Source organism: Falco biarmicus, chromosome 2, assembly GCF_023638135.1.
Source record: "Falco biarmicus isolate bFalBia1 chromosome 2, bFalBia1.pri, whole genome shotgun sequence".
NCBI lineage: Eukaryota > Metazoa > Chordata > Aves > Falconiformes > Falconidae > Falco > Falco biarmicus.
Genome location: NC_079289.1, coordinates 74,627,976 through 74,649,586, shown reverse-complemented (window position 1 = coordinate 74,649,586; position 21,611 = coordinate 74,627,976). Strand labels below are relative to the sequence as shown.

The 21,611-nt window shown below is 45.2% G+C and overlaps 2 protein-coding genes across 7 annotated transcripts in view; both read left to right on the top strand.

The window, feature by feature from the left end:
• ZBED1 (zinc finger BED-type containing 1) overlaps positions 1–13,263 on the top strand; it is a 59,688-nt gene extending 46,425 nt beyond the window's left edge. Inside the window, exons 1-2 of one of the 3 annotated variants that reach the window (XM_056327394.1) lie at positions 821–957; positions 8,303–13,263. In XM_056327394.1, the coding sequence (XP_056183369.1) occupies positions 8,354–10,441 (2,088 nt within the window). In that variant the 5' untranslated portion in view covers positions 821–957; positions 8,303–8,353 and the 3' untranslated portion in view covers positions 10,442–13,263. Of the gene's footprint in view, positions 1–820; positions 958–1,675; positions 1,884–8,302 lie in introns of those variants that run through there. The other 2 variants (XM_056327395.1, XM_056327396.1) reach the window with 2 other exon arrangements.
• The window catches only part of DHRSX (dehydrogenase/reductase X-linked), a 167,954-nt gene continuing 147,168 nt past the window's right edge, over positions 826–21,611 (top strand). For 3 of the 4 annotated variants that reach the window (XM_056327398.1, XM_056327397.1, XM_056327400.1), the window contains exon 1: positions 826–957. In XM_056327398.1, coding sequence (XP_056183373.1) covers positions 846–957 — 112 coding nt within the window. In that variant the 5' untranslated portion in view covers positions 826–845. Of the gene's footprint in view, positions 958–1,525; positions 1,663–21,611 lie in introns of those variants that run through there. The other variant, XM_056327399.1, reaches the window with a different exon arrangement.

The window sequence follows — 21,611 nt, the reverse complement described above, 5'->3', positions numbered from 1 at the left end:
GTTCGGCGTCTTAAAGAGTCAGGCTGAGGATTTTAAACTGGCAGCAATAAACCTTCGGAATAAACCGCGTGGTACGCCAAGCGTGACTGCAAGGGCGCGCAGTCAGGCCGGTAGGAAGGCTCCGTACGTACACGGCGCTTGGCGACGGCCGGACCTGCCCCTGCCAGAGCCGCGGCCAGGCGGGGGGACGCGCGGCGGGTGCCCCAGGTGCCAGCGGTCGCACCCAGGCCCGGCGGTGCCTGCGGGTTCCGCAACAGCTGCAGCCGCCCCGGCCCCTCGTCTGTGCCAGCGAGGGCAAACCCTGCAACCGCCCAGCGGGCGCCTTCAGCCGCGGCATTTCGAGCGGGAGCCGCCCGCCCCGTCCCCGCCCCGGCGCTTCTAGCCCCGCTCGTCGCTGTAACAGACCCGGCGCTGGCCGCCTCCCCGGGCGGCCTGTCACACCGCCTGCCAGTCACGCCGCCCCCCCCGCTCGCTGCTGAGTCACGCCGCCGCGCCGCTCCGCTCGCCCCCCTCCCCAGCTCCCCGGGCGCCCCGGCGGGGGCCGAGCCACCGCCCCGCCGCGGCCGGCCGCCGGTCCGCCCGCCGCCGCCCCTTCCCTCCCCGCGCCGGCCGCGGCGCGGCCCTTCCCCCGCCGCACATGCCCAGAAGGGCGGGAGCCGCGGCGCGCCCCGGCGCTGCTGTGACAGCGGCGGCGCTTTCCCTTCCGCTGGGTGGGGGCCGCGCCGCGCCCCCCCCGGCCCGGCCCGGCGGCGGTGGCGAGCCACCGTGCCACGCACAGGCCGGCCGCTCGGCCAGCTCCTTCCCCGCCTCGCCCCGAGCCAGCTGCCGCGGGACGGGAGGCGGCCATGTCGCTATTGTCTGCGCTGGTGCCCTTGCTCCGGGTGTACTGCATCGGCCTCCTCGTCATCCTGCACCAGCTGCGCCGCCGCCTCCGCCCGCGCAGCCCCCCGGCCCCAGGTGAGCATCGCAGCCGGCGCCGCGGGGCGGGGCGGCTGCGGGACGGGGGGTGGCTCCGGGCCGGGGGCGGCAGCCCCCGCCGCAAAGAGGGGAAAGTTTGCCGCACCTTCCCCCACCCGCCCCGGGGAGGGCGGCGGGTGCCCGGGAGCGCGGGGCCGGGACCTCCGGGGAGCGGCGGGGCCTGCCCGGGCCGCACAGCACAGCACTGCCACGACCTTGGCCCGCTGCGGAGGGGGGCCCGGGCCGCGCCGCTCCCCCCGCACCGGGGCAGCGGCTAAGGCACCGCGGCGGCCCGTGCCCGGGCGTCGCCGCCGGGCTCCTCCTCCGCCCCCCTCCACGGGCCGGGCTGGGCCCGCCGCGCCGCCCGAGGGCAACGGCCCGGGGGGGCTGCGGCTGGCGGGGCGCCCTTCCCGCCCCCGCCGCGCCGGGCCCCGCCCTCGCCGCCGCCGGCGGCCGTCAGGCCCCGGCCCCTACCGCCCCGTCCGGCCCCCGGCCCGCGGCCGCCCCGGACGCGGGGCGGGGCGGGGGGCCGGGCCCGGGACGGGCGGCTGGCTGCACGCCGGCCTGACTGCGGCCTCGGGAGGCGGCGTGGGGGCTCCGCGGGCCGGGGGTCCCCACTTCTCCTCTTCCTCTTTTTTGCCTTCTGACGGTTTCGCCTCAGACCTCGGCTCAGAGCCGCGCGGCCGCAGCTTCCCTCGGCCCCAGGTAGGTGCTTGGCAGGCGGGGAGCGGCGGGCAGCCTCCCGCTGGCCGGGCCGCTGGCCGGGCGCTCCTGCCGCCGCCGCCGGCCGTTCCTCCGCCCCGCCGCCTCGGGACCGCCGGCCCTGACCTCCCTGCCCCGGCCGCCCGGGAGGGGCGCGCACCCGCGCTCTGGAAGCTTAAACTTCGATACCGGCTGTCACTCGCTCGCAGCCTTCAAGCTGACGGGTGAGTGACACTTGTAGTTTTCTCCAAGGGTCCTCAGGTCCGTCATTTGATGGAGAAGTTACGGTTTTGCCCTTTTCCGATCTGGGTCAACAGCATGTTTAATGCTTGCTAGGGGAAGGTTTAGTTTGCCAGAAAACAAGAGATCTGAGTTTCCTCTTTCCTCATGTTACACTTGAAAACTTTAAAATGATTCCGAGTTTGTAAACTTACAGCGAACTACGTGTCCGGACGGATGCGCAATGTATCATCAGAGCTGAGCGTACAACTGCATACAAGTCAGTGCCTTTAACTTTCTCTGCTCGGCAGCAAGTGAGCCTTTGTGGCTCTGTCAGTAGTTTTAACCAGTGGAACAGGGGGGGAAAAAAAAGTCTTGGGAGAGCATGGTGTTTCGGTAAGCAGGCGAGGATATTGTTTTAAAGAATATCTGAAGTACTGGAGAGGAGGTGGGACAGGTACACTACACAGCAAGAGCATATTTGTGCATTTCATCACTCATGGCATCCTTGGGTAGCATTTTGTCTGCTTTTTATTAATTCCTGATCCTTCTGTGATAGGCCGGGATTCTTTTTTTTCATTCTCAAAAGACAGTGATAAAACCCCTAAACAAATGAGAGAACCCTAGTGACAGAAAGGGCATATCTGCCTACAGTTTGAAGTCATCTGAGCATTTTTCTAGCGTTAGTTTTTCTTGGCAGAGCAAAGCTGGGTATTGTGCCTAGGGTGTGTAACACTTTCCAAATCTTTTTTTCGAACTACAGAGAAACAGCATGACAAAAATGTGACCCGAGTATTTTTTGCAGTCTGTTCTTAGCTATTAAAAAAAAAAAAAAAAGTATTGAATTTGGAAGTGCTGGAGGAAGGCAGTGAAGATCCAACCTGGGAAATGTCAGCTGCCTGAGTAGGACCAGGGCAGATCTGACAGCTGTGAAAATTTTTCTTTCAGCCCTAACTTGGTTTCTTCCAGGGACAAGTAGTTTCCTCGTAGGATACTTGTTTGCTTGGAGTTGCCCCTTGGCAGTTACCTGCTGCCTTGCTTTGACTTGCTGTGTCCGGCCGTTGCTTAAAAAAGTGAATCAGCTTGTCAACGGGAACTTTTTTACGCAGACTAACCTTGTTTCCATAATAACTTCAAAATAGCAACTGCAGTGCAACAAAAAGCAAAAGTGTTGGTTAGAGCATGCTTAATTAAAGCTTGGATCAGTAAACTACACTAGCACTAAGAAAACATCAAGTACATTTTCCAGATAGTAATCTAGAAAAGTGCGTATGTTTAAAATTTTCTGTATCTTTTTGAAAGGGAGTCTGTAACTCTCACAAGTACAGGTGTTTTATCGTCGGGGTGCCTTCCCTGGGAGAGCCTAGAGGGAAGAAATGGGGCTGGGAAGAGCAGGGCAGCAGTCATCCAGGCCTCCAATCCCATCTCCTTGGCCCCAGTTCCCCTGTCAGGTTTCCCGGTCTTCGTGCGCCCGTGGTGCAGCTCTCCCATGGAAGGTTTAAAACAGAGGGATGCCTGGTGGCTTGTCCTTGAACTCTGCGGGTGAGCAAAGGGGTCTGGTGTTGATGCAGCCCTTTGGCCTCCAAATTTTCCAAGAAAAGCTTGCTTTCTTGCACTTGCCAGGAAGAAGCGTTGTGGATTTCAATCCAACTAAACCAAATTTGTTTTGTTTTTCTTTTCTTTTTCTTTACCCGAGCTTAGAGTTGCACACTCTCAGCACATGGGCTTTCACATGGCTTTTAAAAGTGACCATCTGTTTTGCCACATCCTACCGGGGGTTCATCTAATTTTTATATGTGGGATTCAAGACAGTTTTTTTGGGAAAGAGGGTGGTTTGAGCTCTGAAATCTAGATTCACTGCAAAAACTTAGTGTTTGTTTCAAGTTGCAAACTGAAAAATTAGTAATAGTTGCTATCGAAGTGAGCCTTCCCCCAATAAAGAGTATTGGAAGTTGGTCTGATATTCTGATCTTGAAGCTCAGGGAACGGAAATACAGAGCTGGGAGGGTAAACGGAGTGCAGTCAGTGATTGCTTCGCTAACTAAAATCAGCAGAAGTAAAGGGGAACTTATGTTTAACTTACGTTAAAACATTTTTCCAAGTACCAATTGCACAGACAGTGTAACTGCTGATACATAGTGTAAACTGTGTTAGTTTTCAGTGGTCTAAATAATTACTAGTTTCATTAGAAATTACTGCCTGTATTGTTTTAGTTTTTTTACAGTGTTTAATCTTAATTATTTTGAGGGGGGAAAAAAAAGCCCTGCATGACTAAAGATCCTGATATAAACAGCTTTTTAAAAAGAAAAATCTAATCAGTGGATTAGTAAAAGTCAAATTAGTATTACTTGTGACACCAGGATATTAACACTTGAAATGTGGTCACTGAAAGTCATCCTACTGATAACAAAAATGGTCATACAGTCTCTTTTGGTATTTTAAGAGCTTATCAAGGAATTTATTTGGCATCTTCCTCCTGCATTTTTCTGTTCTGCTGGTCATGTTTCATTGAAATTTGAGGTAGAGGAAGAATAAATGCTGAATGTTTTGTAGTTTAGAAGTCTTTGTAGTTAAATCTGGTACCTGTGATGTGTGGAGAACTGGCTCTGAAGAAGGTGGTAATGTGGCTGAAGTTTAGAAGGCCTTAAAGACTACTCCCGTCCTTAAGTGATTGAAATTTCGTACATATTTTTCATTTGCCCCAATTTCTAGTTGTTCAGTATCATAATTTGTACCAAGTTTCTTTACAATTAATTGTGAAGAAATAATTTGGGAACATGCATCTTTTAATTTGATTCACGTATCGAGGGCTTTTTTTAATGATTAAAGTATAATGATAGACTGAGCACTTCCTGGTCAAAGCTGTATGAGCGCTAGGTTGTAAAATATCCAGAGGTGGGTAGAGAATCAACCAGGTAGGAAGGACTGACGGCAGGCAAAAATGAAGTTGCATCTAACAATTAATCCCTCTCCCCCATGCACGCACCTAAAAGTTAGATAGTCTCAGAAGTGAGGAAACAGTCATTTTATGGTTGCCCCTGTGCTGAATGAGGCAAGGGTTGTGCGACGACGATACCTACCGTGTAATTAGGGAGGGTGCCATCGCTGTGTGTGCACAAGGGGGCAGAGCTAAGGTTGCACGGTGGCTACACGCCCCACGTTTCCTCACGTTCCCATGCTTGGTTTCACAATCCGAGTGACTCTCGTGTGGGTTTTGAACCTATTTTCTTTGCCACTGGGGAAACCGAGCCCTGCCTGGTGCAAGGGGTAGCACTGTTGCCCTTTGCAACGTATCTAGTTGCTGGTGTTTCAATGTTACGGCCCTGCCCTGGCGAGGGGAGTCACAGGTTTGTGTTAGGAGAGTGAAGAGGGGTCTGAGAGGTGTGAGGAGGCAGCACAACCTGCCCCAGGGAAAGCAGAGATGAGGTGCTAGGGCAAGGAAACTTGGGCCTTTCTTCCTCCTCCTCCTCCTGTGGCAGCTAAGCCCGCTGCGAGGCCAGCAGAGGATCCTGTCTGCAGGCTCTTAAAAGCCTCAGCCCTGGTACCAGCTGGTGGTGTTGGCCAGCTGCGTGGAAAGGCATGCATGGCGAGGAAAACAGCAGCTTCTCCAAACCTGCACTGTGTTTCAATGTGGGTGGGAATTCAAGGGAAAAAGGAAGAGGCACGTTTGTTAGCCTGGAGGCTTTTGTGTGCAGAAGGGTTTTTCGCCAAACCAAAGTAGTGCTGGTTTTTTTATCATGGAAAGTTCAGCAAGCTGAAAGAGAGCATTTCCTTCAGCTGCCCTTGTAACAAGCTGTGGGATTTCCCAAAGGCGGTGAGGTGCTTCATTCACAAGGGATTTCATTCTGCAAGGTGCTGGTGTCCAGTTTGGGTCTGAGTTGAAGCTACTCCAGATGTTCCCAAGCCTAGGCTATGAGCACTGTTCACCAAAAGAGGAAAAATTTACCTTTTCAGATAGAAAAATGGGAGGTATGTTTTTTTGGTTTGGTTTTTGCCATTTTTTTTTTCCCCTTCATAGTACCAGTTATGCTGTGTAACACTGGAGGAGAGACAGGGATGATTAGCAGTTTATATTTGAGCTATTACAACAGCTGAAGTGTGGTTTACAGCATTATAATAAAGGCTGTGTTATGTTGGCATGTCCTTAACTGTGGCAATGCTACTCTGTGCCACTATTGCCAAGTGCCAGATCCAGCTCAACGATGGCAAAGCTGTAACATACATAAGAATGAAAGGTGGGGTGAGTTTGTAACACTCCCTTGCTCTAAAATAACTTGTATTTTATCAGTGTGTGATGAACTTTTTATGATCCAAGGTGTGTCATACTGATTTTAAATATTAAAGATGCATCAGCTCTTTTATTACAGTGGCTTCCTCCTTGCTTTTAGGAACTGCCACGTAACTGCAAAGGAAACTGTAGGATTTAGTGAAATTCTGGGAGCCTCTATACTCCTCAAGATACCAGGTCATGGATTGAAATGGAGTGATCTAAAAACAGTAACACTACATACCGATACAATATATCTTGTTAATGCACAGTCTGATGCTGTGGCAGGTTTACATCATTGTACATTACGCCACGTTGTCTTTCAAAATCATCTGTTTTTGTGGAATTGCATACCTTGGTGTTGTTGATAGGCACATCTTTGGAATGAGGGAGCATTACCACGTTGAATCAATAGTTTATTCTGGCAGCTTAAAAGGCACTGAACGAATCACTGTAGAGGGCATTGCTGGCAGTCAGAACATTGCCCCCCTCAGGGGAAAAAACCCCAGGTCTACACCCAGAAGTAAATCTACAGAACAAATTAGGTAAAATGTTTGCCCTGCATCTCTTGTTCTGTTTCTAAACCAACAGCTATGTTTGAATGAATATGCTTAGTCTTGGTAAACCTGTCTTTGGTTTTTCATTCAAGACATTCAGAAAGTGCTGCAAAATACCAACTATAGTTCAGAGAGAAAATAGCTTTTCTTGGGAATATTCATCAACAGCAGAAAGCACACCAGCGAAGCTTGCACACGTATTTTTTGGAGATATTCCCTTGCAGCAATACGAACAAGTCAGATTGTTTCTTCCTCCTCCAACCAGTCAGTCTTACCACCCAGGGACTTCTGGGCTTGGGTGCAGGAGCAGCTCCTGATGGGCAGAGAAGGAGCAATGCCATTGCTTTCAGGCTGGCTGCAGGGATGCTCCCAATGTTTCTCTTCTGCTCTCTTTCCCTGGATTTTTGTGAAGGGGGCTGCATCTGTGTTTAACTGATTTACTTCCTTCTTCCCAGTCCTGGCCAGGCCCCTGGTGAAGGGCTTGTTGTCACAGGCGCTCTGGTGGTGGCGTGGAAGAAATGGAGAAGCGTCAGCATGCAGTCATGCTTTGCTGTGGCTTGGCTTTTTGGTGTAGCAAAATCAGCTCCAGTGGGTGCCAGCTGCCAGCACTGTGCACAGAGGCGCTGTAGGGCTCAAGTAGTGCTTGCACATGACTGCACAAGAAATGTTTTCCTGTGCAGATACTGAGGTACAGATTGCCAAGTCTTGGCTTATCGCCATGCTCATCTAGAGTGTTACCCCCTCCTGACTTCTGCAGCCTTTTGAAGAAAATACAGCAAAATTATTTTCCAGCTGATGTGGATAATATTTATTAGTGCTTCCATGTCTGCTTTTCCTGTAATTATAATGCACTGTTATTCCAGGAACCATGATTGTGAACTAGTAGTTCAGGAGATGGCTTTGATTTCAGAAAGAGGACAGGAAAGGTGTCAGATGCGTATTGTTGATCTGCATGTAGGTTCAAACTCCTTTTACTTCAGTAAGAAAACATTTTTACATTTCAGAAGAGCAGATAATGCTATAACTTGCATCACAGTTGGGGTTTTTTTTCTGTTTTTTTGTTTTTGTTGTTTTTTTTTTTTAAGCAAATGGTGGAACAGTTTGATCCAACTAACAAAACTTCTTTCAAAATAAACAAACAATAAAACCTTTGCTCCTTCAGTATCAGGTTTCAATTGAAATAAATGTTAACAGTGAAGTTTAGTAACTCTTAGGCAAGAGGATGTGGGTCTAGCCCTAACTATAACTTAAGAGGCAGGAAAATGTTATAGCAGATCACCAGTTTGTGTGACAGTAGTGCGTCAGCTTTGTGGTGGTACCCCTTCTCTACCCAGAGTTATGTAATTTGAGAAGCAAGATTTACTCGGGTCTTCTAGCTCAATTTCACAGCAGAATGTGATATATTAAAAATCTTTTAAATTCTTGACATTCTGATGGGCTTCTTGTAGATCACACTTCCTGCAAATCTCATCTTTAAATTTGCAAATGTAATTAGTAAGGTAGGTTTCTTGATACGTTTGCAGAAACGTTAATTTCACATAGTTAAGTGTGGTCAAACTTTTGCTTTCTCATTGTATCTTTATCTTACTGCCTTTATCAGGTACTCATTAATGAGTGAAGGATCAAAAGGTGGGACGGTGGCCAAGAAGCAATGGAGAATAAAAGTTTAGAAGGTTCCCCATCAGACCTAAAGTTAGTGGCTCACCCGAGAGCAAAGAGTAAAGTGTGGAAGTACTTTGGGTTTGATACCAATGCAGAAGGATGCATATTACAGTGGAAGAAGATCTACTGCCGTATTTGCATGGCACAGATCGCCTATTCAGGAAACACGTCCAACCTTTCCTACCACCTTGAGAAAAATCACCCCGATGAATTCTGCGAATTTGTGAAAAGTAACACTGAGCAAATGAGGGAAGCCTTTGCCACCGCATTTTCAAAAATCAAGCCGGAATCATCACAGCAGGTTGTGCAAGATAGCCTCATCATGAAGACCTACCAGAACTATGAAAACAAAAAGCATCAGGAACTGACATCTGCAGTCATCAGCTTAATTTGTGAGGGCATGTATCCTGCCTCTATCGTGGATGAACCCACCTTCAAGGCCCTCTTGAGAACAGCAGACCCCAGGTATGAACTTCCGAGCCGGAAGTACTTCTGTACAAAAGCTATTCCCGAAAAGTACAATGCCATTAGAGAAATTGTGCTGAAAGAGCTCACTGAGGTTCTATGGTGTGGCATATCCACAGACATGTGGAGGAGTGAAAACCAGAACAGGTCATATGTAACTGTCGCGGTTCACTTTCTCAGCAGCAGTCCTGCCAACTGCCTGGCTGTGAACTCGCGGTGTTTAAAAACATTTGAAGTACCTGAGGATAATACTGCAGAGACTATTACGAGAGTCCTTTATGAAACATTCATTGAGTGGGGGATCAATACAAAAGTCTTTGGTGCTACAACAGATTATAGTAAAGACATTGTGAAAGCTTGCTCCCTTCTAGATATTCCCGTACAGATGCCTTGTTTGGGGCACACTTTTAACGCAGGAATACAACAAGCTTTTCAGCTCCCCAAACTCTGCAGCCTTCTTGCCAGGTGCCGAAAACTGGTGGAGTATTTTCAGCAGTCTACAGTTGCGATGTACATGCTGAGTGAGAAGCAGAAGCAGCAGAATATCCTCCACTGCATGCTGGTAAGCGACCGGGTTTCCTGGTGGGGAAGCACACTCGCTATGCTGCAGCGCCTCAAGGAGCAGCAGTTTGTCATTGCAGCTGTTCTCGTGGAGGACAGCAACAACCACCACCTCATGCTGGAATCCAGTGAGTGGAATACAATTGAAGGGCTGGTGGAGCTGCTGCAGCCTTTCAAGCAGGTCGCGGAGATGATGTCTGCTTCAAAGTACCCAACGATAAGTATGGTGAAGCCACTTCTCCACATGCTTCTGAATACTACCCTGAACATCAAAGAGAATGATTTGAAGGAAATCAGCATGGCAAAGGAGGTGATTGCTAAAGAACTGTCAACCACCTACCAGCACACCCCTGAGATAGACATGTTCCTCAATGTTGCAACTTTCTTGGATCCTCGCTACAAAAAACTGCCTTTTCTTTCAGCCTTTGAGCGGCAGCAGGTTGAAAACAGAGTGGTGGAAGAAGCAAAAAGCCTGCTGGAGAAAGTAAAAGAAAATACCTTTAGGACTGAAGAGAAATTCTTCACAGTTTCAGAAGAGCCCCCTGTAAAAAAAATCATCATCTCCTCTACTCCTCCTCCTACCAGTGTCATCAACAACATGCTTGCAGAGATCTTTTGCCAGACAGGAGGTGTGGAAGACCAGGAGGAATGGCATGCTCAAATCGTTGAGGAGCTGAGCAACTTCAAGTCACAAAAGGTCCTCGGTTTAAATGAAGACCCACTGAAGTGGTGGTCTGACAGACTAGCGCTATTTCCAGTTTTACCAAAGGTTCTTCAAAAATACTGGTGTATTCTGGCCACAAGGGTCTTCCCTGAACGCCTCTTTGGTTCATCTGCTAATGTTGTAAGTGCAAAGAGAAACCGGTTAGCGCCGGCTCATGTGGATGAGCAGATCTTTTTGTACGAAAACAGTCGGAATGGGTCTGAGGCTGAACCGGAGGACGAAGACGAAGGAGAGTGGGGTTTGGAACAGGAACAGATTTTTAATTTAAATGACTCGGTAAATGTAAACAACAATTTCTTTAATATCAGAGACAGTGGGTTTGTTTAACAGGACTGCTGCGGTACAGTTAATAACAAAGAAAAAAGTATTTGTCTTAAGTTACCAAAAATACTTCTGTTTTATGCTTTGAATGCTGTAAATATTGAACAGTTGTAACAAACTTGATTTAGCTTCCATTGTCTATGTTTTCCCCACTGTCTTAAAACATGAATGACTTGTGATTAAACAGCACTGAAATGAATGAGGAAATAAATTCTACAAAGACCGTGATTTCTGACTGTGGCCCAGATTTCAGAAAGCACTTACCCATGTGTTTCCTTTCCACTTGCTTCAGTGGGAGACAAACACATGCTTATGTGCTTTCTATCACAAAAATATTTTCTTGAATTAGGACCCCGAGCAAGGGAGTTTTTAAGATTTATGCCTCTGTTTGTGAATCCTGTGTGACTCAGGATGTTAGCTTTAAATTTTGGATTTTAAAACATTTTTAAAATCCATAAATCTGAGCAGTGGATATTTTTAGAGTGTATCAATGCTATGAAATGAAAAAAAAATATCTTGAGCCTGATTTTCTGTTTTCACTACCTCATGTCTTAGGCCTGGTCTATGCCAGAAAAGTTCAGCTGGTATATTTCTGTCAATTAGGGGACTGATGTATTTTTATTTTAACTGATACTGTGCTGGCATAGGCTGTAGTGTGGATGCACTTATACTGGGATAAGTTATTCTCCTTTCCAGTGCGGTGTAAATGGTATAAACACTTCTAAACTGGTATTGTTGTGTCCACGTTAGTCTGGTTTTACCATTTAACTGCAGCGGCTAAATGGCAAAACTTTTTTTTGTGTGTGTGTGTGTATGTGTCTAGGCAAGCCCTGATTGTAGTCTCTTGCGCTTTGACAAAGTGGTGACGAAGTGTGCAGGGTTGAGGTGGCGTTGTGTTACCTTGGCTTTGTTACGTTCTGGCTGATGCCATGCGGTGCGAAGCGGGCAAGGTATCGGCCCCTCAGCGGCAGTGGCGGAGAGAGGGAGGGAAGGAGGGTTTGGGGAGACGTGTACGGGCTGCGGGTCTAACATTCTGTCTAAGTTACAAAATCCTTAACCTCTTAATTTAAATGGGGACTTCGCCCAGGGTAGCTAGAAAATTTTGTTGGCAAGAAAAGCAAAATAAAAAGCTTTACTATTATGTAAATATATTTAAAAGAAGGGGACCCTTCCATTTCCCCACATGTATTTAGTGAGTCTTTAGGATTGTTTCTTATTGCGTTAGCACTTAAACCATCTTTTTTTTTTCTCCTCTTTTTGGTTCAGTTTGTAGAGTGGACTTTAGTCCCGTCCAGTCTAATGTTTGAGTACTGTTTCTGATTAGTTGTTGTGTATTGTAATTGCTCCTTCATGTCTCTACGCTTAAGTGTTTTAAGCCTTTTTGAGAACTCGGCAAACAAGAAAAAGAAAGAAAACCATCCCCAGCCCCCCCATCTCTTTATGAAATACACATCATAAACAAGAGTAGAGTTCACGCTTGGCACAGAGTGGGATAGCAGCCAGCATTTTTCCCTGAGGTGCAGAGGAGGACATCTTGGCATTTTCCAGTTAACAGTCAAAAGGTTTTTGGGGTTTTGTTTTTGTTACTGGTGTCTCACCCCCCACCTTGGCTATAGTCTATGACTGTCAAGCACAATCTTTCCAGAGAGGTCTGTTGAAGACTGGCCAGTACTCTTCTAGAGGAAGAAGTTGGTTTTTTTCATCATGATGGTGACCATAGACAATTGGTTGTAGAAAGGGCCCAGCCAGGAGGAGCACAGAAAAATGAGAATTGTGATAGAATTGAATCTATTGCCAGACTTTATATTATGGTTTAATAGTTTTTGCAAGTTTGAGGCCTTGTGTTCTTTGTAGGTAGTAGGAAGGGGTGGGTGGGTGGGGAGGAAGGACAGAGGTTAGAGTAAAGGAGCACTGAAGTAAATAGCAGTGAACTACCTGGCATGTTTAATCCTGAGAAAAATGCATTTAACAGGTGCTGTGGCCGGTGTTTGGCTGTCAGTAGGCCTGGGTTTTCACTCTCTAGCCCCCTGAAAATTAATTTGCACTTGCACAAAGTACACACAGAGTGCATCCCGTTGGATCTTGCTACTCTCCACACCCACTGAGGAGGTGTATGTGATTGCCCAAGGTACAAAACACAGGCTTGGCCTAAACTCTCGCAGATATATAGGCTGTCCGTGAGGGTAGAATAATCAAGTTATGGAAGGGAGCGAGATACAGGAGGTCCCTTTTTGATGTTACCTGAGCTCCTGTGACACCCCTGCAGTCTGCCAGGAAGACCTCTTGGTTTTTACATCCGTTGAGTACCAGCTGGTGTCAGTTGTGTCCCCTCACACCACCTCCGCCTGCTACCACTGCTGCTAGCCCTCAAGAAGCTGCGCAAATGTTAGTGTGAGGTGTGTGGATCCTGTCTCACGTGAGCATAATTCAAAGCCGTGCCCTCACAACCAAGGCAGAGCCCAGAGCACCGCTCCCCTGGTCTGTGTTCAGCCTGCCCCTCTTAACAGCATCCATCTCCTGTTTGCATCTTTGTCCTTCTAGGGCTAAACATACGCAGTGATGCTTACAAGCAGATTTACTGAGATCGGTGCAATGCACTACTCTTTTCTTTCCAGCTTCTTTTTATTTTTTGGTATCCAAAATAAAACTGTAGTCGGTTCAATTGATGTGTGTCAGCGTTCTTTTAAAAAAAAAAGGAGAAGAAAAAGGAAAAAAAAAACCAACAACAAAGCCATTGTTAGTCCTACCCATTGTCTGTGAGATTTTTATTTAATGTTCTAAGCCTGGAATATTGTTAAATAAACCAGAAAAATAAGTTAGTTACTAGATTATTTGTCTGATGTGTGTTCATATCTGCAGCACTTTATGACTTTGAACTCTTCCGCAACAAGGGGAGGTTATATTCTAAGGTTTTGAAGCTATGCATTTATTTTCCTTTTGATCCTGTAAGTTATTTAAAAAAAAATGCTGTACAAATCTTTTGGATTAAAAAAAAATGAAGATGAAAAATGTCAGAAGTTTAGATGGTTTCTCTCGCTTAAATACGTGTGGTGTTTTTCATTTAACAACATAATTTTCTGTTGTTTAGTTGGGTGGAGAACCAAAGTTGCAGAGCTGTTTTAAATATTGCTACAACGTGAGTTAAACCCTGGTGTTATTGCCAAGGGTGGGCCCAGAACACATTTCCAAATTATGCTATTAAGTCAGATTTATGTTTTGTGTTTCTTGACAGCTAATTTGAATGCACAGCCGAATGTTTCCTTTTCTCTTCGGTACAGCTGAGACATCTTTTTGGAGGGACGATACAGGAACTTCAGCTTTTGTGTGTTTTCATGCTGGAAAAGTGATTTTTTAAACAGGCTCTCAAACTACGTACTTTATACCAATAGAATTGCCTTTGGCCACCAGCTAAGTATTTCCAATTCAGGATTAATATTCAGTGGGGTAGGCAAGGTTTCTGAGGGTTAACAACGTATCTAAAGGGAGTTTTGTGGGACTGACCAACCTCTGTGCAGGTATTTTGCCTCTTTGCTGTCAGAGATTACCATGAAGACAAAACCAAAACCTCAAACCAAACTGAAGTCGAAAAGGTGAATTTTTCCAGAAAACCATGTCTAAGATGCCTTGGTTTAAATGGATGGAATAAAGTTCTGGATTATTTGTGGAAAGGGTGCATTATTTTAAATTTCTATCACAGCAGTGTGTTAGATTAATTTAGAGGGTTTTCTTAATTGATGTCATGGTGGTCCAATTAGCTTTAAAGGAGCATTGTGTGCAGGCAGGAATATTAAAAGCAAAAGAAACGCTAATTGGTTACTTGTAATATTTTGTAGTACTTCTGAAAAGTGGCATGTAGCTCATGATCTTGTCCTTTTTGTGTGATAGCTTAAAAAGAAGGGTCTGCCTGAAGATGTCATTTCTGAAGGAGGGGAAGCATACAGATTTGAACACAGAAGTGGTATATTTTACATATTCCATAACAACTGGCTATAGGAAACTTTGCGCTGGAGCATTTTAGTCTCCGCACACCATACTCCTTTCAGTGGTCTCCATTTCTGAGTGTCCTTTTTAGGGGATGATGTCTTTTTGAAGGTCTGGAAATCTGGGTTCTGGTGGTGCAGTGCTATGTAGTCTAGGCGGTCTTTTTGGCTATGCTGAGAAGCCTCTTTTGCTTTGGCTTCTGATTTGTTATGTTTTGTAGCTTCATTTTTTTGCTTTTAAAATTTTTTTTCCATTTTTCTTTATTTCTTTTTTTCTGTGGGTTTTTTTGTTATTTTTCTTTGTTTTTACCTAAGCCAAGATTATATTGTCTGTCTCACCATATTTCCTACAAATTGCTAGTCTTCTGCTAAATTCAGGATGTGTTTGTTTTTAGGGGATGTAGGGAAATTAACGAAGTTGGTTTTGCTTTTTAAATAACATTATTTGGTGCTGTAGGAAGAACTTGAAGATACAGTATAATTTTATGTCTGCCTTAAAAGCAAATCAGTAAAGTAAAATGTCTAATGGCTTTATGCTATTTAAACTTGAATTTCAAAACATCCCTACAGTTGCTGTATAATGCTGTCATTTTTACATACAAAAGCATTTTCTTTAGGTTGAACAATAAAAATCAATTAAATAGATTTTTACTGCTTCTACAGTCATTTTCAGTGCCCCTGCAGCTGGGTTAAAATGCCACAAGGGAACTGAGTTTACTATAAAAAAAAAACCCAAAGCAAAACACCGTCTTCCAGCTTGCCTTGTGTTTTAAAAACATTTTTAGTGATAAAATTTGATTTATAACTTTTTAAAAATGCAAAGGCTGTTGCAGAAAATTTTCAGATGAGTCCCTCAACCTCAGAGATGTCAATATTACGAGATAAAATTCGATTTATAACTTATAAAAAATGCAAAGGCTGTTGCAGAAGATTTTTAAATGAGAGTCCTCAATCTCAGAGATGTCAATATTACGATTTTTGAGCATTACACTGACATTTATGCACAAGGTGCTGTTGACTTACCTTTCTGCCAGAAGAAAAGGTTAGTGTTCATAAAAGTGATGCTGCCATCTGCAATGCTTTGAAGTGGGGATCAGGTGTATTTTTTTTCAGAGATGTTGAAAAGACTGGTACTTGCTGCACATGTGTGCTGGTTTCCATGCTTTACAATTAGGACTTTTTTCCAGTGACTTGAATTTGCAAAATCCTGTTCCTCTGTCCTGTCTCTCTCCCTGGCCCTGTCTGGGCAGAGTGCTGGGTGGGAGAAGCCCTGCTCCCCAGTGTGGGGTTCTCTTGCAGAGAGACCGTTCCTGGAGAGCAGGTAAACCTCGGTTTAAAATGGGTTTAAACTAGTTCCTTATTCCTGTCCACTGGGGCTACAGCACCTGTGCCATGCTGTGAAAAGGCAGAGCCATCAATTCTTCCCCCCGGGGTGGTGTACAGTTGAGCACATCGCTCAGTTGTACCAAAAGTTGCCTACGTGGCAGGGGAAGATGCTGCGGAATTGGGCTCAACACAGCTAGGAAAATAAGCTTGGAGTCAAAGACATAGTAAACAGCAGTGGTCCTTACTGCATGTCGGGATGGAAACAGGATCTGTGCAGCTCTGGTTGTTTGGGTTTTTAAGGTAAATACCTTAACATGATACTAGTTCGTGCTTTAGGCTGAAGCTGTGCCTGGGAACTTTTGTGAACTATTCAAATAGTTACGTGTTTAATACTCACATAGAAAAGAGTGTTCTGTGGCATTCAAGTAAAGGTTTTCTACAAAGAGTAAAGCTGCAGTTCCTATTTGATAGATATTTTGGAGATGAGGGATAGCATTTACAGTGGTTTTACAGGTATAAATACCGTGGCCAGAGGTACACACACATTCAGCTGTCAGAAGCGGTACGATAGTCCTGTTTTTGAGTACAGCAGAGGCAGGAGGGGATACTTCCATTTCTAATAAATAAGAAATGTTGTTATTTTAATGCTTTTAGGTAGAAGACTAATTAAAATGCATCTGTAAATCTTCATGATAGTATAATGCTTTATTTGGATATATCTGTAGAGAATTAATCCCTTTGGTTTACTTTGTACACTGAAGGTGTGACTCTATTTGTCCATAGCTGCATGCGCGTGATATCCTGTTCAACAGTGATTCCCCAAACAATGCACAGTAAAGTTATTTTTAAAGTGGCGATTTCTTTGATTACATACAATTTTCAGCATACATCTTTGTCCCCAAATACTTGCAGTCAGGAATGAGAAATTAATCTTTTATTTCTGCAATGGGCCCTGCTTTGCTTTTGAATTTGAGACATTTTGTGTCTCTGTGTATCACTCTGTGTTTACAGACACCACCACTAAAAGTGTTCCATTCTCCCTTGTTTTTTTTTTTAATGTGCTTTTTTTCTCATGAGTCATTGGTGAGGTTTACAGTGATAGGAATTTACAGTCATAACAAGGAAGATGTCAAGTCAGCATCAGGAGAGCTCATGCCAGAAACATCCTGTCCTGTGTCAGGAATGCTTTGCTCCAAGGGAAACCTTCACGTTCTCAAACATGGCTTTCTGGTGTGTGTGTGAGCGAGAAATAAAGTGCTTTTGCAAACAACGCACAGTTCTGTTTTATGGTGGTAGTTCAGTCTGCTGTGAGTTTGTACTCTGGGAAGCACTCTGGTTTAGCACCGAATTCAAGTTTCTTGAGCACACAGCAGAACTCTATGAACAGAAGGAATTTAGCGACAATTAAATCTGCAAAATGCAATCGCTTAATTGATGAGAACAAAGAAGAAGTGGGTCCATCTAGGAAAACTACTGAAATTGTAACGGGAACCTGCAATTCCTGTCTGAATTCCTGACAGCATTTAAAAATACTAAATGATTAACCTTCCAGTAATCTGACATTTCAGATGCTGTGAAACAAGTAATTTACACACTTGTTGATGTTTCTGTGCTGCTGGTGGGTAAGCTCTGTTAGCTGCAGACCCCTGGGCTCCCAAATGGCCAAGGAAGAGTTTTCAGTAACAAGGCAGGGAGGAAGAACAAGCTGTTACTGTAATGTCCCTGGAGCACGTGGGAGCCTGGGCTGAAATGGCTGTTTCTGAATGACACTTTGATGCAGCCTCGCCGGTCTACCACAGATACACATTCACATGCAATCCAAGGATTTGCCACTGATCGTAAATCTGGCAGGTCCCAAAGGAGCTAGTGCTGTGGTGAGAAAGAGCGAGTCTTGCAGATGAGTGGAGCCTTCTGTGTGTGGTATGTATCTTTTAGCACCCCTGATTTTAAGCCCCGTTCTCTTTCCTGTGCCAGCCGCGTGAACAGTAGTGCTGATCTTCGCTGTGTTATTTGCTGTGGGGCTCTTCTATTTGAAGTGTAAGACTAGGAGAACATCACCTGCGTGCTTTCAAGAGGCAGTGAAAGTAGGCAGAAGTTCACCTGTGCTGTATGTGGTTTGCTGACTGCTCTGCATGAGCAGTAGGTTGAGGGTGATATTTCGTTTACCCTGTAGTGTTGCAGATGTGCGACTGGCATTGCTGCTGGGAGATTTCTGCGTGCCTGGTCAGAGAAATGAGATAGGTAAAGAGCAACCGTGTGCATGTTGTATCTGAAGGTATGATGCAATCCCCAGGTGAACTTAAAGTGCTCGCATGAACTGGTTCTTTTGTTGTCCTGCAAACAGACTAACTGCCTTGTTCATGTCCTGCCCACTCCACCCCACCTCCTCTTCATTCCTTTGGCTGATGTTTGCAAAGATTTCACAGTTCTTATTGAAGATGGAAATTCACAGATAATGCTGGAAAATATTTGTCAGTTGTTGGGACCGTTGCATATACTTTTTGTGCCTTTTTTGGCAATGCATATTAGAGCTGATGGAACATAAAATTCTTTTTTTACCCAGGGATGGGATCCATGCACGTCTGAAGTTGGTTGTCGTACGCAGAGACTGGTAAACTCTTCCTACAGTGAGGGGTTCAGCTCAGCCTGCAGTGTTGGTCTGTCGGCTGCACTTCTGCCCTTTCTCTAGGCTGTTCAGGAACGTTGCTGTACTCTGCAGAGGGAAAACCGATTCCTCTGGATTATTTTCCTGGTGTTTTTGTATTGCTGGGGCTGTTTTCTGGTCTGCGAGTGCCTGAAGGAAGGGAATGGGCCAGGGCTTTTCCCCTGATCCTGCTCCTTCCCTGGGCTGGTTGACCACCCTGAGAAGAGGATCGTCCAGAAGGTAACACTGCTGGATGATGTTTGCAAACACCAAGACTACAAAATGATTCATTCATTTTACATTTATTTTTAGGCTAAGATGAAAATGATATAAAATGTGGCCTAAAAAGGAGCCTTCAGACCCTCTGCACTAACTCCTTGAGTTAGGCGTCCAAATATAGATTTAGGGATTTAATCTCTAAAAGTGATCCATTTTGCATGCTCTGTCTTCAGAACCACTAGAAATGCAGGCATCGCAAGTGTGTCTCTTTAAATATCCTTTAAAGAATGGTATTTTGCAGTGGGATGTATATGCAGAACTTTTTAAAATCCAAACCATAAGTTTTCATTTTCTACACGTCCATTTTGTCTTTGGTTGTGCTTCAAAGGTTAGTATCCATAGGATCGTTATGTCTAAAGTGATCTATTCAAACATTTTAGGTCACGAAAGTAGATGGGCTTCAGAAATAAGAGAAATATTTTCACCCACAATTTATAAGCTGAAAGTCTTAATTATCCTGTGTTGAGGGAGCCAGTTGCAACTCTGTTCTAGAAAAGCGTGGAAGAACATGAAATGTAAATAATTTCACTTTTTTTAGGTAAAGTTCTGAGAGTAAAAGGCTTAAGTGTAAGCACCCTATTTTCTGCTCTGTTATCTGCATTGTAGCAATATGGAACGAGACCCACGGTATCAGTGAGCGTACAAGTGAAAGAACAACCTTCTTTTATTTAGTAATTTTTCTACTTGTGAGGATGTTTTCGTTTAGATGATTTAGTCTTAACAAGCATAACTTCAACAGTTTTAGCAGATGGGCATAAGCATTTCTGTTGCTTGGTCCTTCCTTCCTTGATAAATTGGAACTTTTTCTCCTTGTTCATGTAGAACAAAGGAAAGAAGGCAAATGGGGGTGCAGTGTTAGAGGTGGCAGGCTGGGTGTTTGCTTCGTGCTCACGCAGCTGAAGCACTGATGGATTTCAGAGGCGGGCGATGGGCTGTGTTTGTGCCAGTGGGGCATTTGGGTCTAAAGATGGGCAGATGGTACCTTGCAAAGGATATGTGGCCTTTGCTTTCAGGTCAGTACTATGCCAATCAATGTGATACTTGACTCGGAGCATTAGATGGTTGTGCAGTTGGGAACTTCTGCAGTCAGTCTGTGTCTCTGCTTTTTTGGGGCTGTTTGGAGTAGCATCTGCTCGTTAGGTGATAGAGCAAACTGTTAGCCTTAGAGATGCTGCAGCTCAAGAAAGTGAGCTATAAAATGTAATTGTTCCTTTGCATCAGAAAAAGAGTTGTGTAACCAAATTCCACTCAGTCACGCTTTGGTTGAAGGCACCAAAGGTTGTAGAAATTCAGCTGAGGAACATAGAGTTTTACTGCCAGGGTAGTTGGATGGGTGGAGGTCTTGAGTCATGCAGTACCTTGTGTGGACTCCACCATGAGGCTGCCTGCGTGGGACAAGTTGCACAACCAGAAATCTTATTTGTCTTCAATGTGAGTGCTGAAGCAGTCTCAAAAAGTTTCACAAGGCCGGAAGGCAGGGGGAAGTAAGCATAGACCCAGTGATGTTATTTTTAGAGATATTTTTGTAGTAGAGTCATATTACGTTAGTTTGCTTAGACCATGCAGATACTGTCCCACCACAAACACTTTACCTGGGGCTCCCACACTCAGTGCTGGAGTAGCACTCGAGATACACGGGCACTGACATGTAATTCTTGATTCAGCTCAGTTATGGTAAAGGTTTTAGTGCATTGAATACATAGAGTCTTATGAAATATTTTGGTATTTGTGTCACTAAGATTGTGTGTCTTGCCTTGCAGACAGGGAAAGAGTCAAGATTTGGGCAGTAACAGAGTAGAAATGTCATAATTATACATACATACATGCAGTCCCCTCTTGGTGTTCCCAGAAACTTGTCTGCCAGTTTCAAGGCTCCCATCTTTGCAGTTTCTGAATGACAGATGCCATTACAGACAGTGATTTCGTGTTTGTGGCTTTATCGTAGTGTACGAAATACTGCATTAAAGCTGCAGATGTGATGGAACATAGCAAGGTTTAAATGGGGTTATCGCCATCCAGGGAAGAAAATATTTGACAGTTACTGTTGCTAAAGGAAATAACCAAAAAAGTGATGATATTTTGCTTTACATCAGGATTGCTTTTAAGAAAAAAAGGTGCCATAGTTTTGTAATAAACCTTTGACGTTTGCTTTCCTATCACTGTATTTGTGCTCTGCTAAGAGAGGTTTGATGTTTCACAGAAAATGCGTTAGGCAAGAAAACTACATCCCCCATCCTACCCAAAACACCATCTGAGTTGTGTAAGGCTGAGTAAGAGCGTTTGGCTCTGTTATGCTTCTGCTTTGACTGTTTTCTGACAGAGTATGCTTTCTGAGACTGGCATTTCGCTGTCTGAGGGAACGTCTAACCATGATTACTAACATTACTTGATATTTTAAGTTAGACTGGGTTAAAAAAAAAAAGGAAAGCTGGACCTAAAAACTGCACTGAACTTGTTTCTGAAGGAGGACCTTGAGGGAACAGTTAAAACCTTTTGTTTTTCTTTTTTCTTGTTGGCACATTGGTAACATGGTGATGTAACTAAACACCCTCCAACTCCACGAGGAAATGCGCATCTCCTAGGTCACTGAGTTACCCTCTGTGACGTGAGCTTCACCAGCGTGAGAAAACTAAGTTACGCCAGATGAAAGCAAAGCTCAGTCACCTCCTGACCTCGCATCTTATGCCAGTGTTTCTCACACACAAACCAGGGGTTGAAGTTAATGAGCCTTATGAGCGTTCAATGAATTTGGGATTAAGTTTTTAATCTGCTGTGCTGCGGGCAAGGGTTTGATTGCCACCTCTGGCTGCCCAGGCATGGTGTGCTGCAGCAGGGGGCGGGTGATGCTCCCTGTTAGCGATTTGTACTAAAACACCTGATAATTAGGGCCCGTACGCCAAGTGCTTTACAAAGCCAACCCAGAAGATGCTGTCTGCCTTAGGCAGGT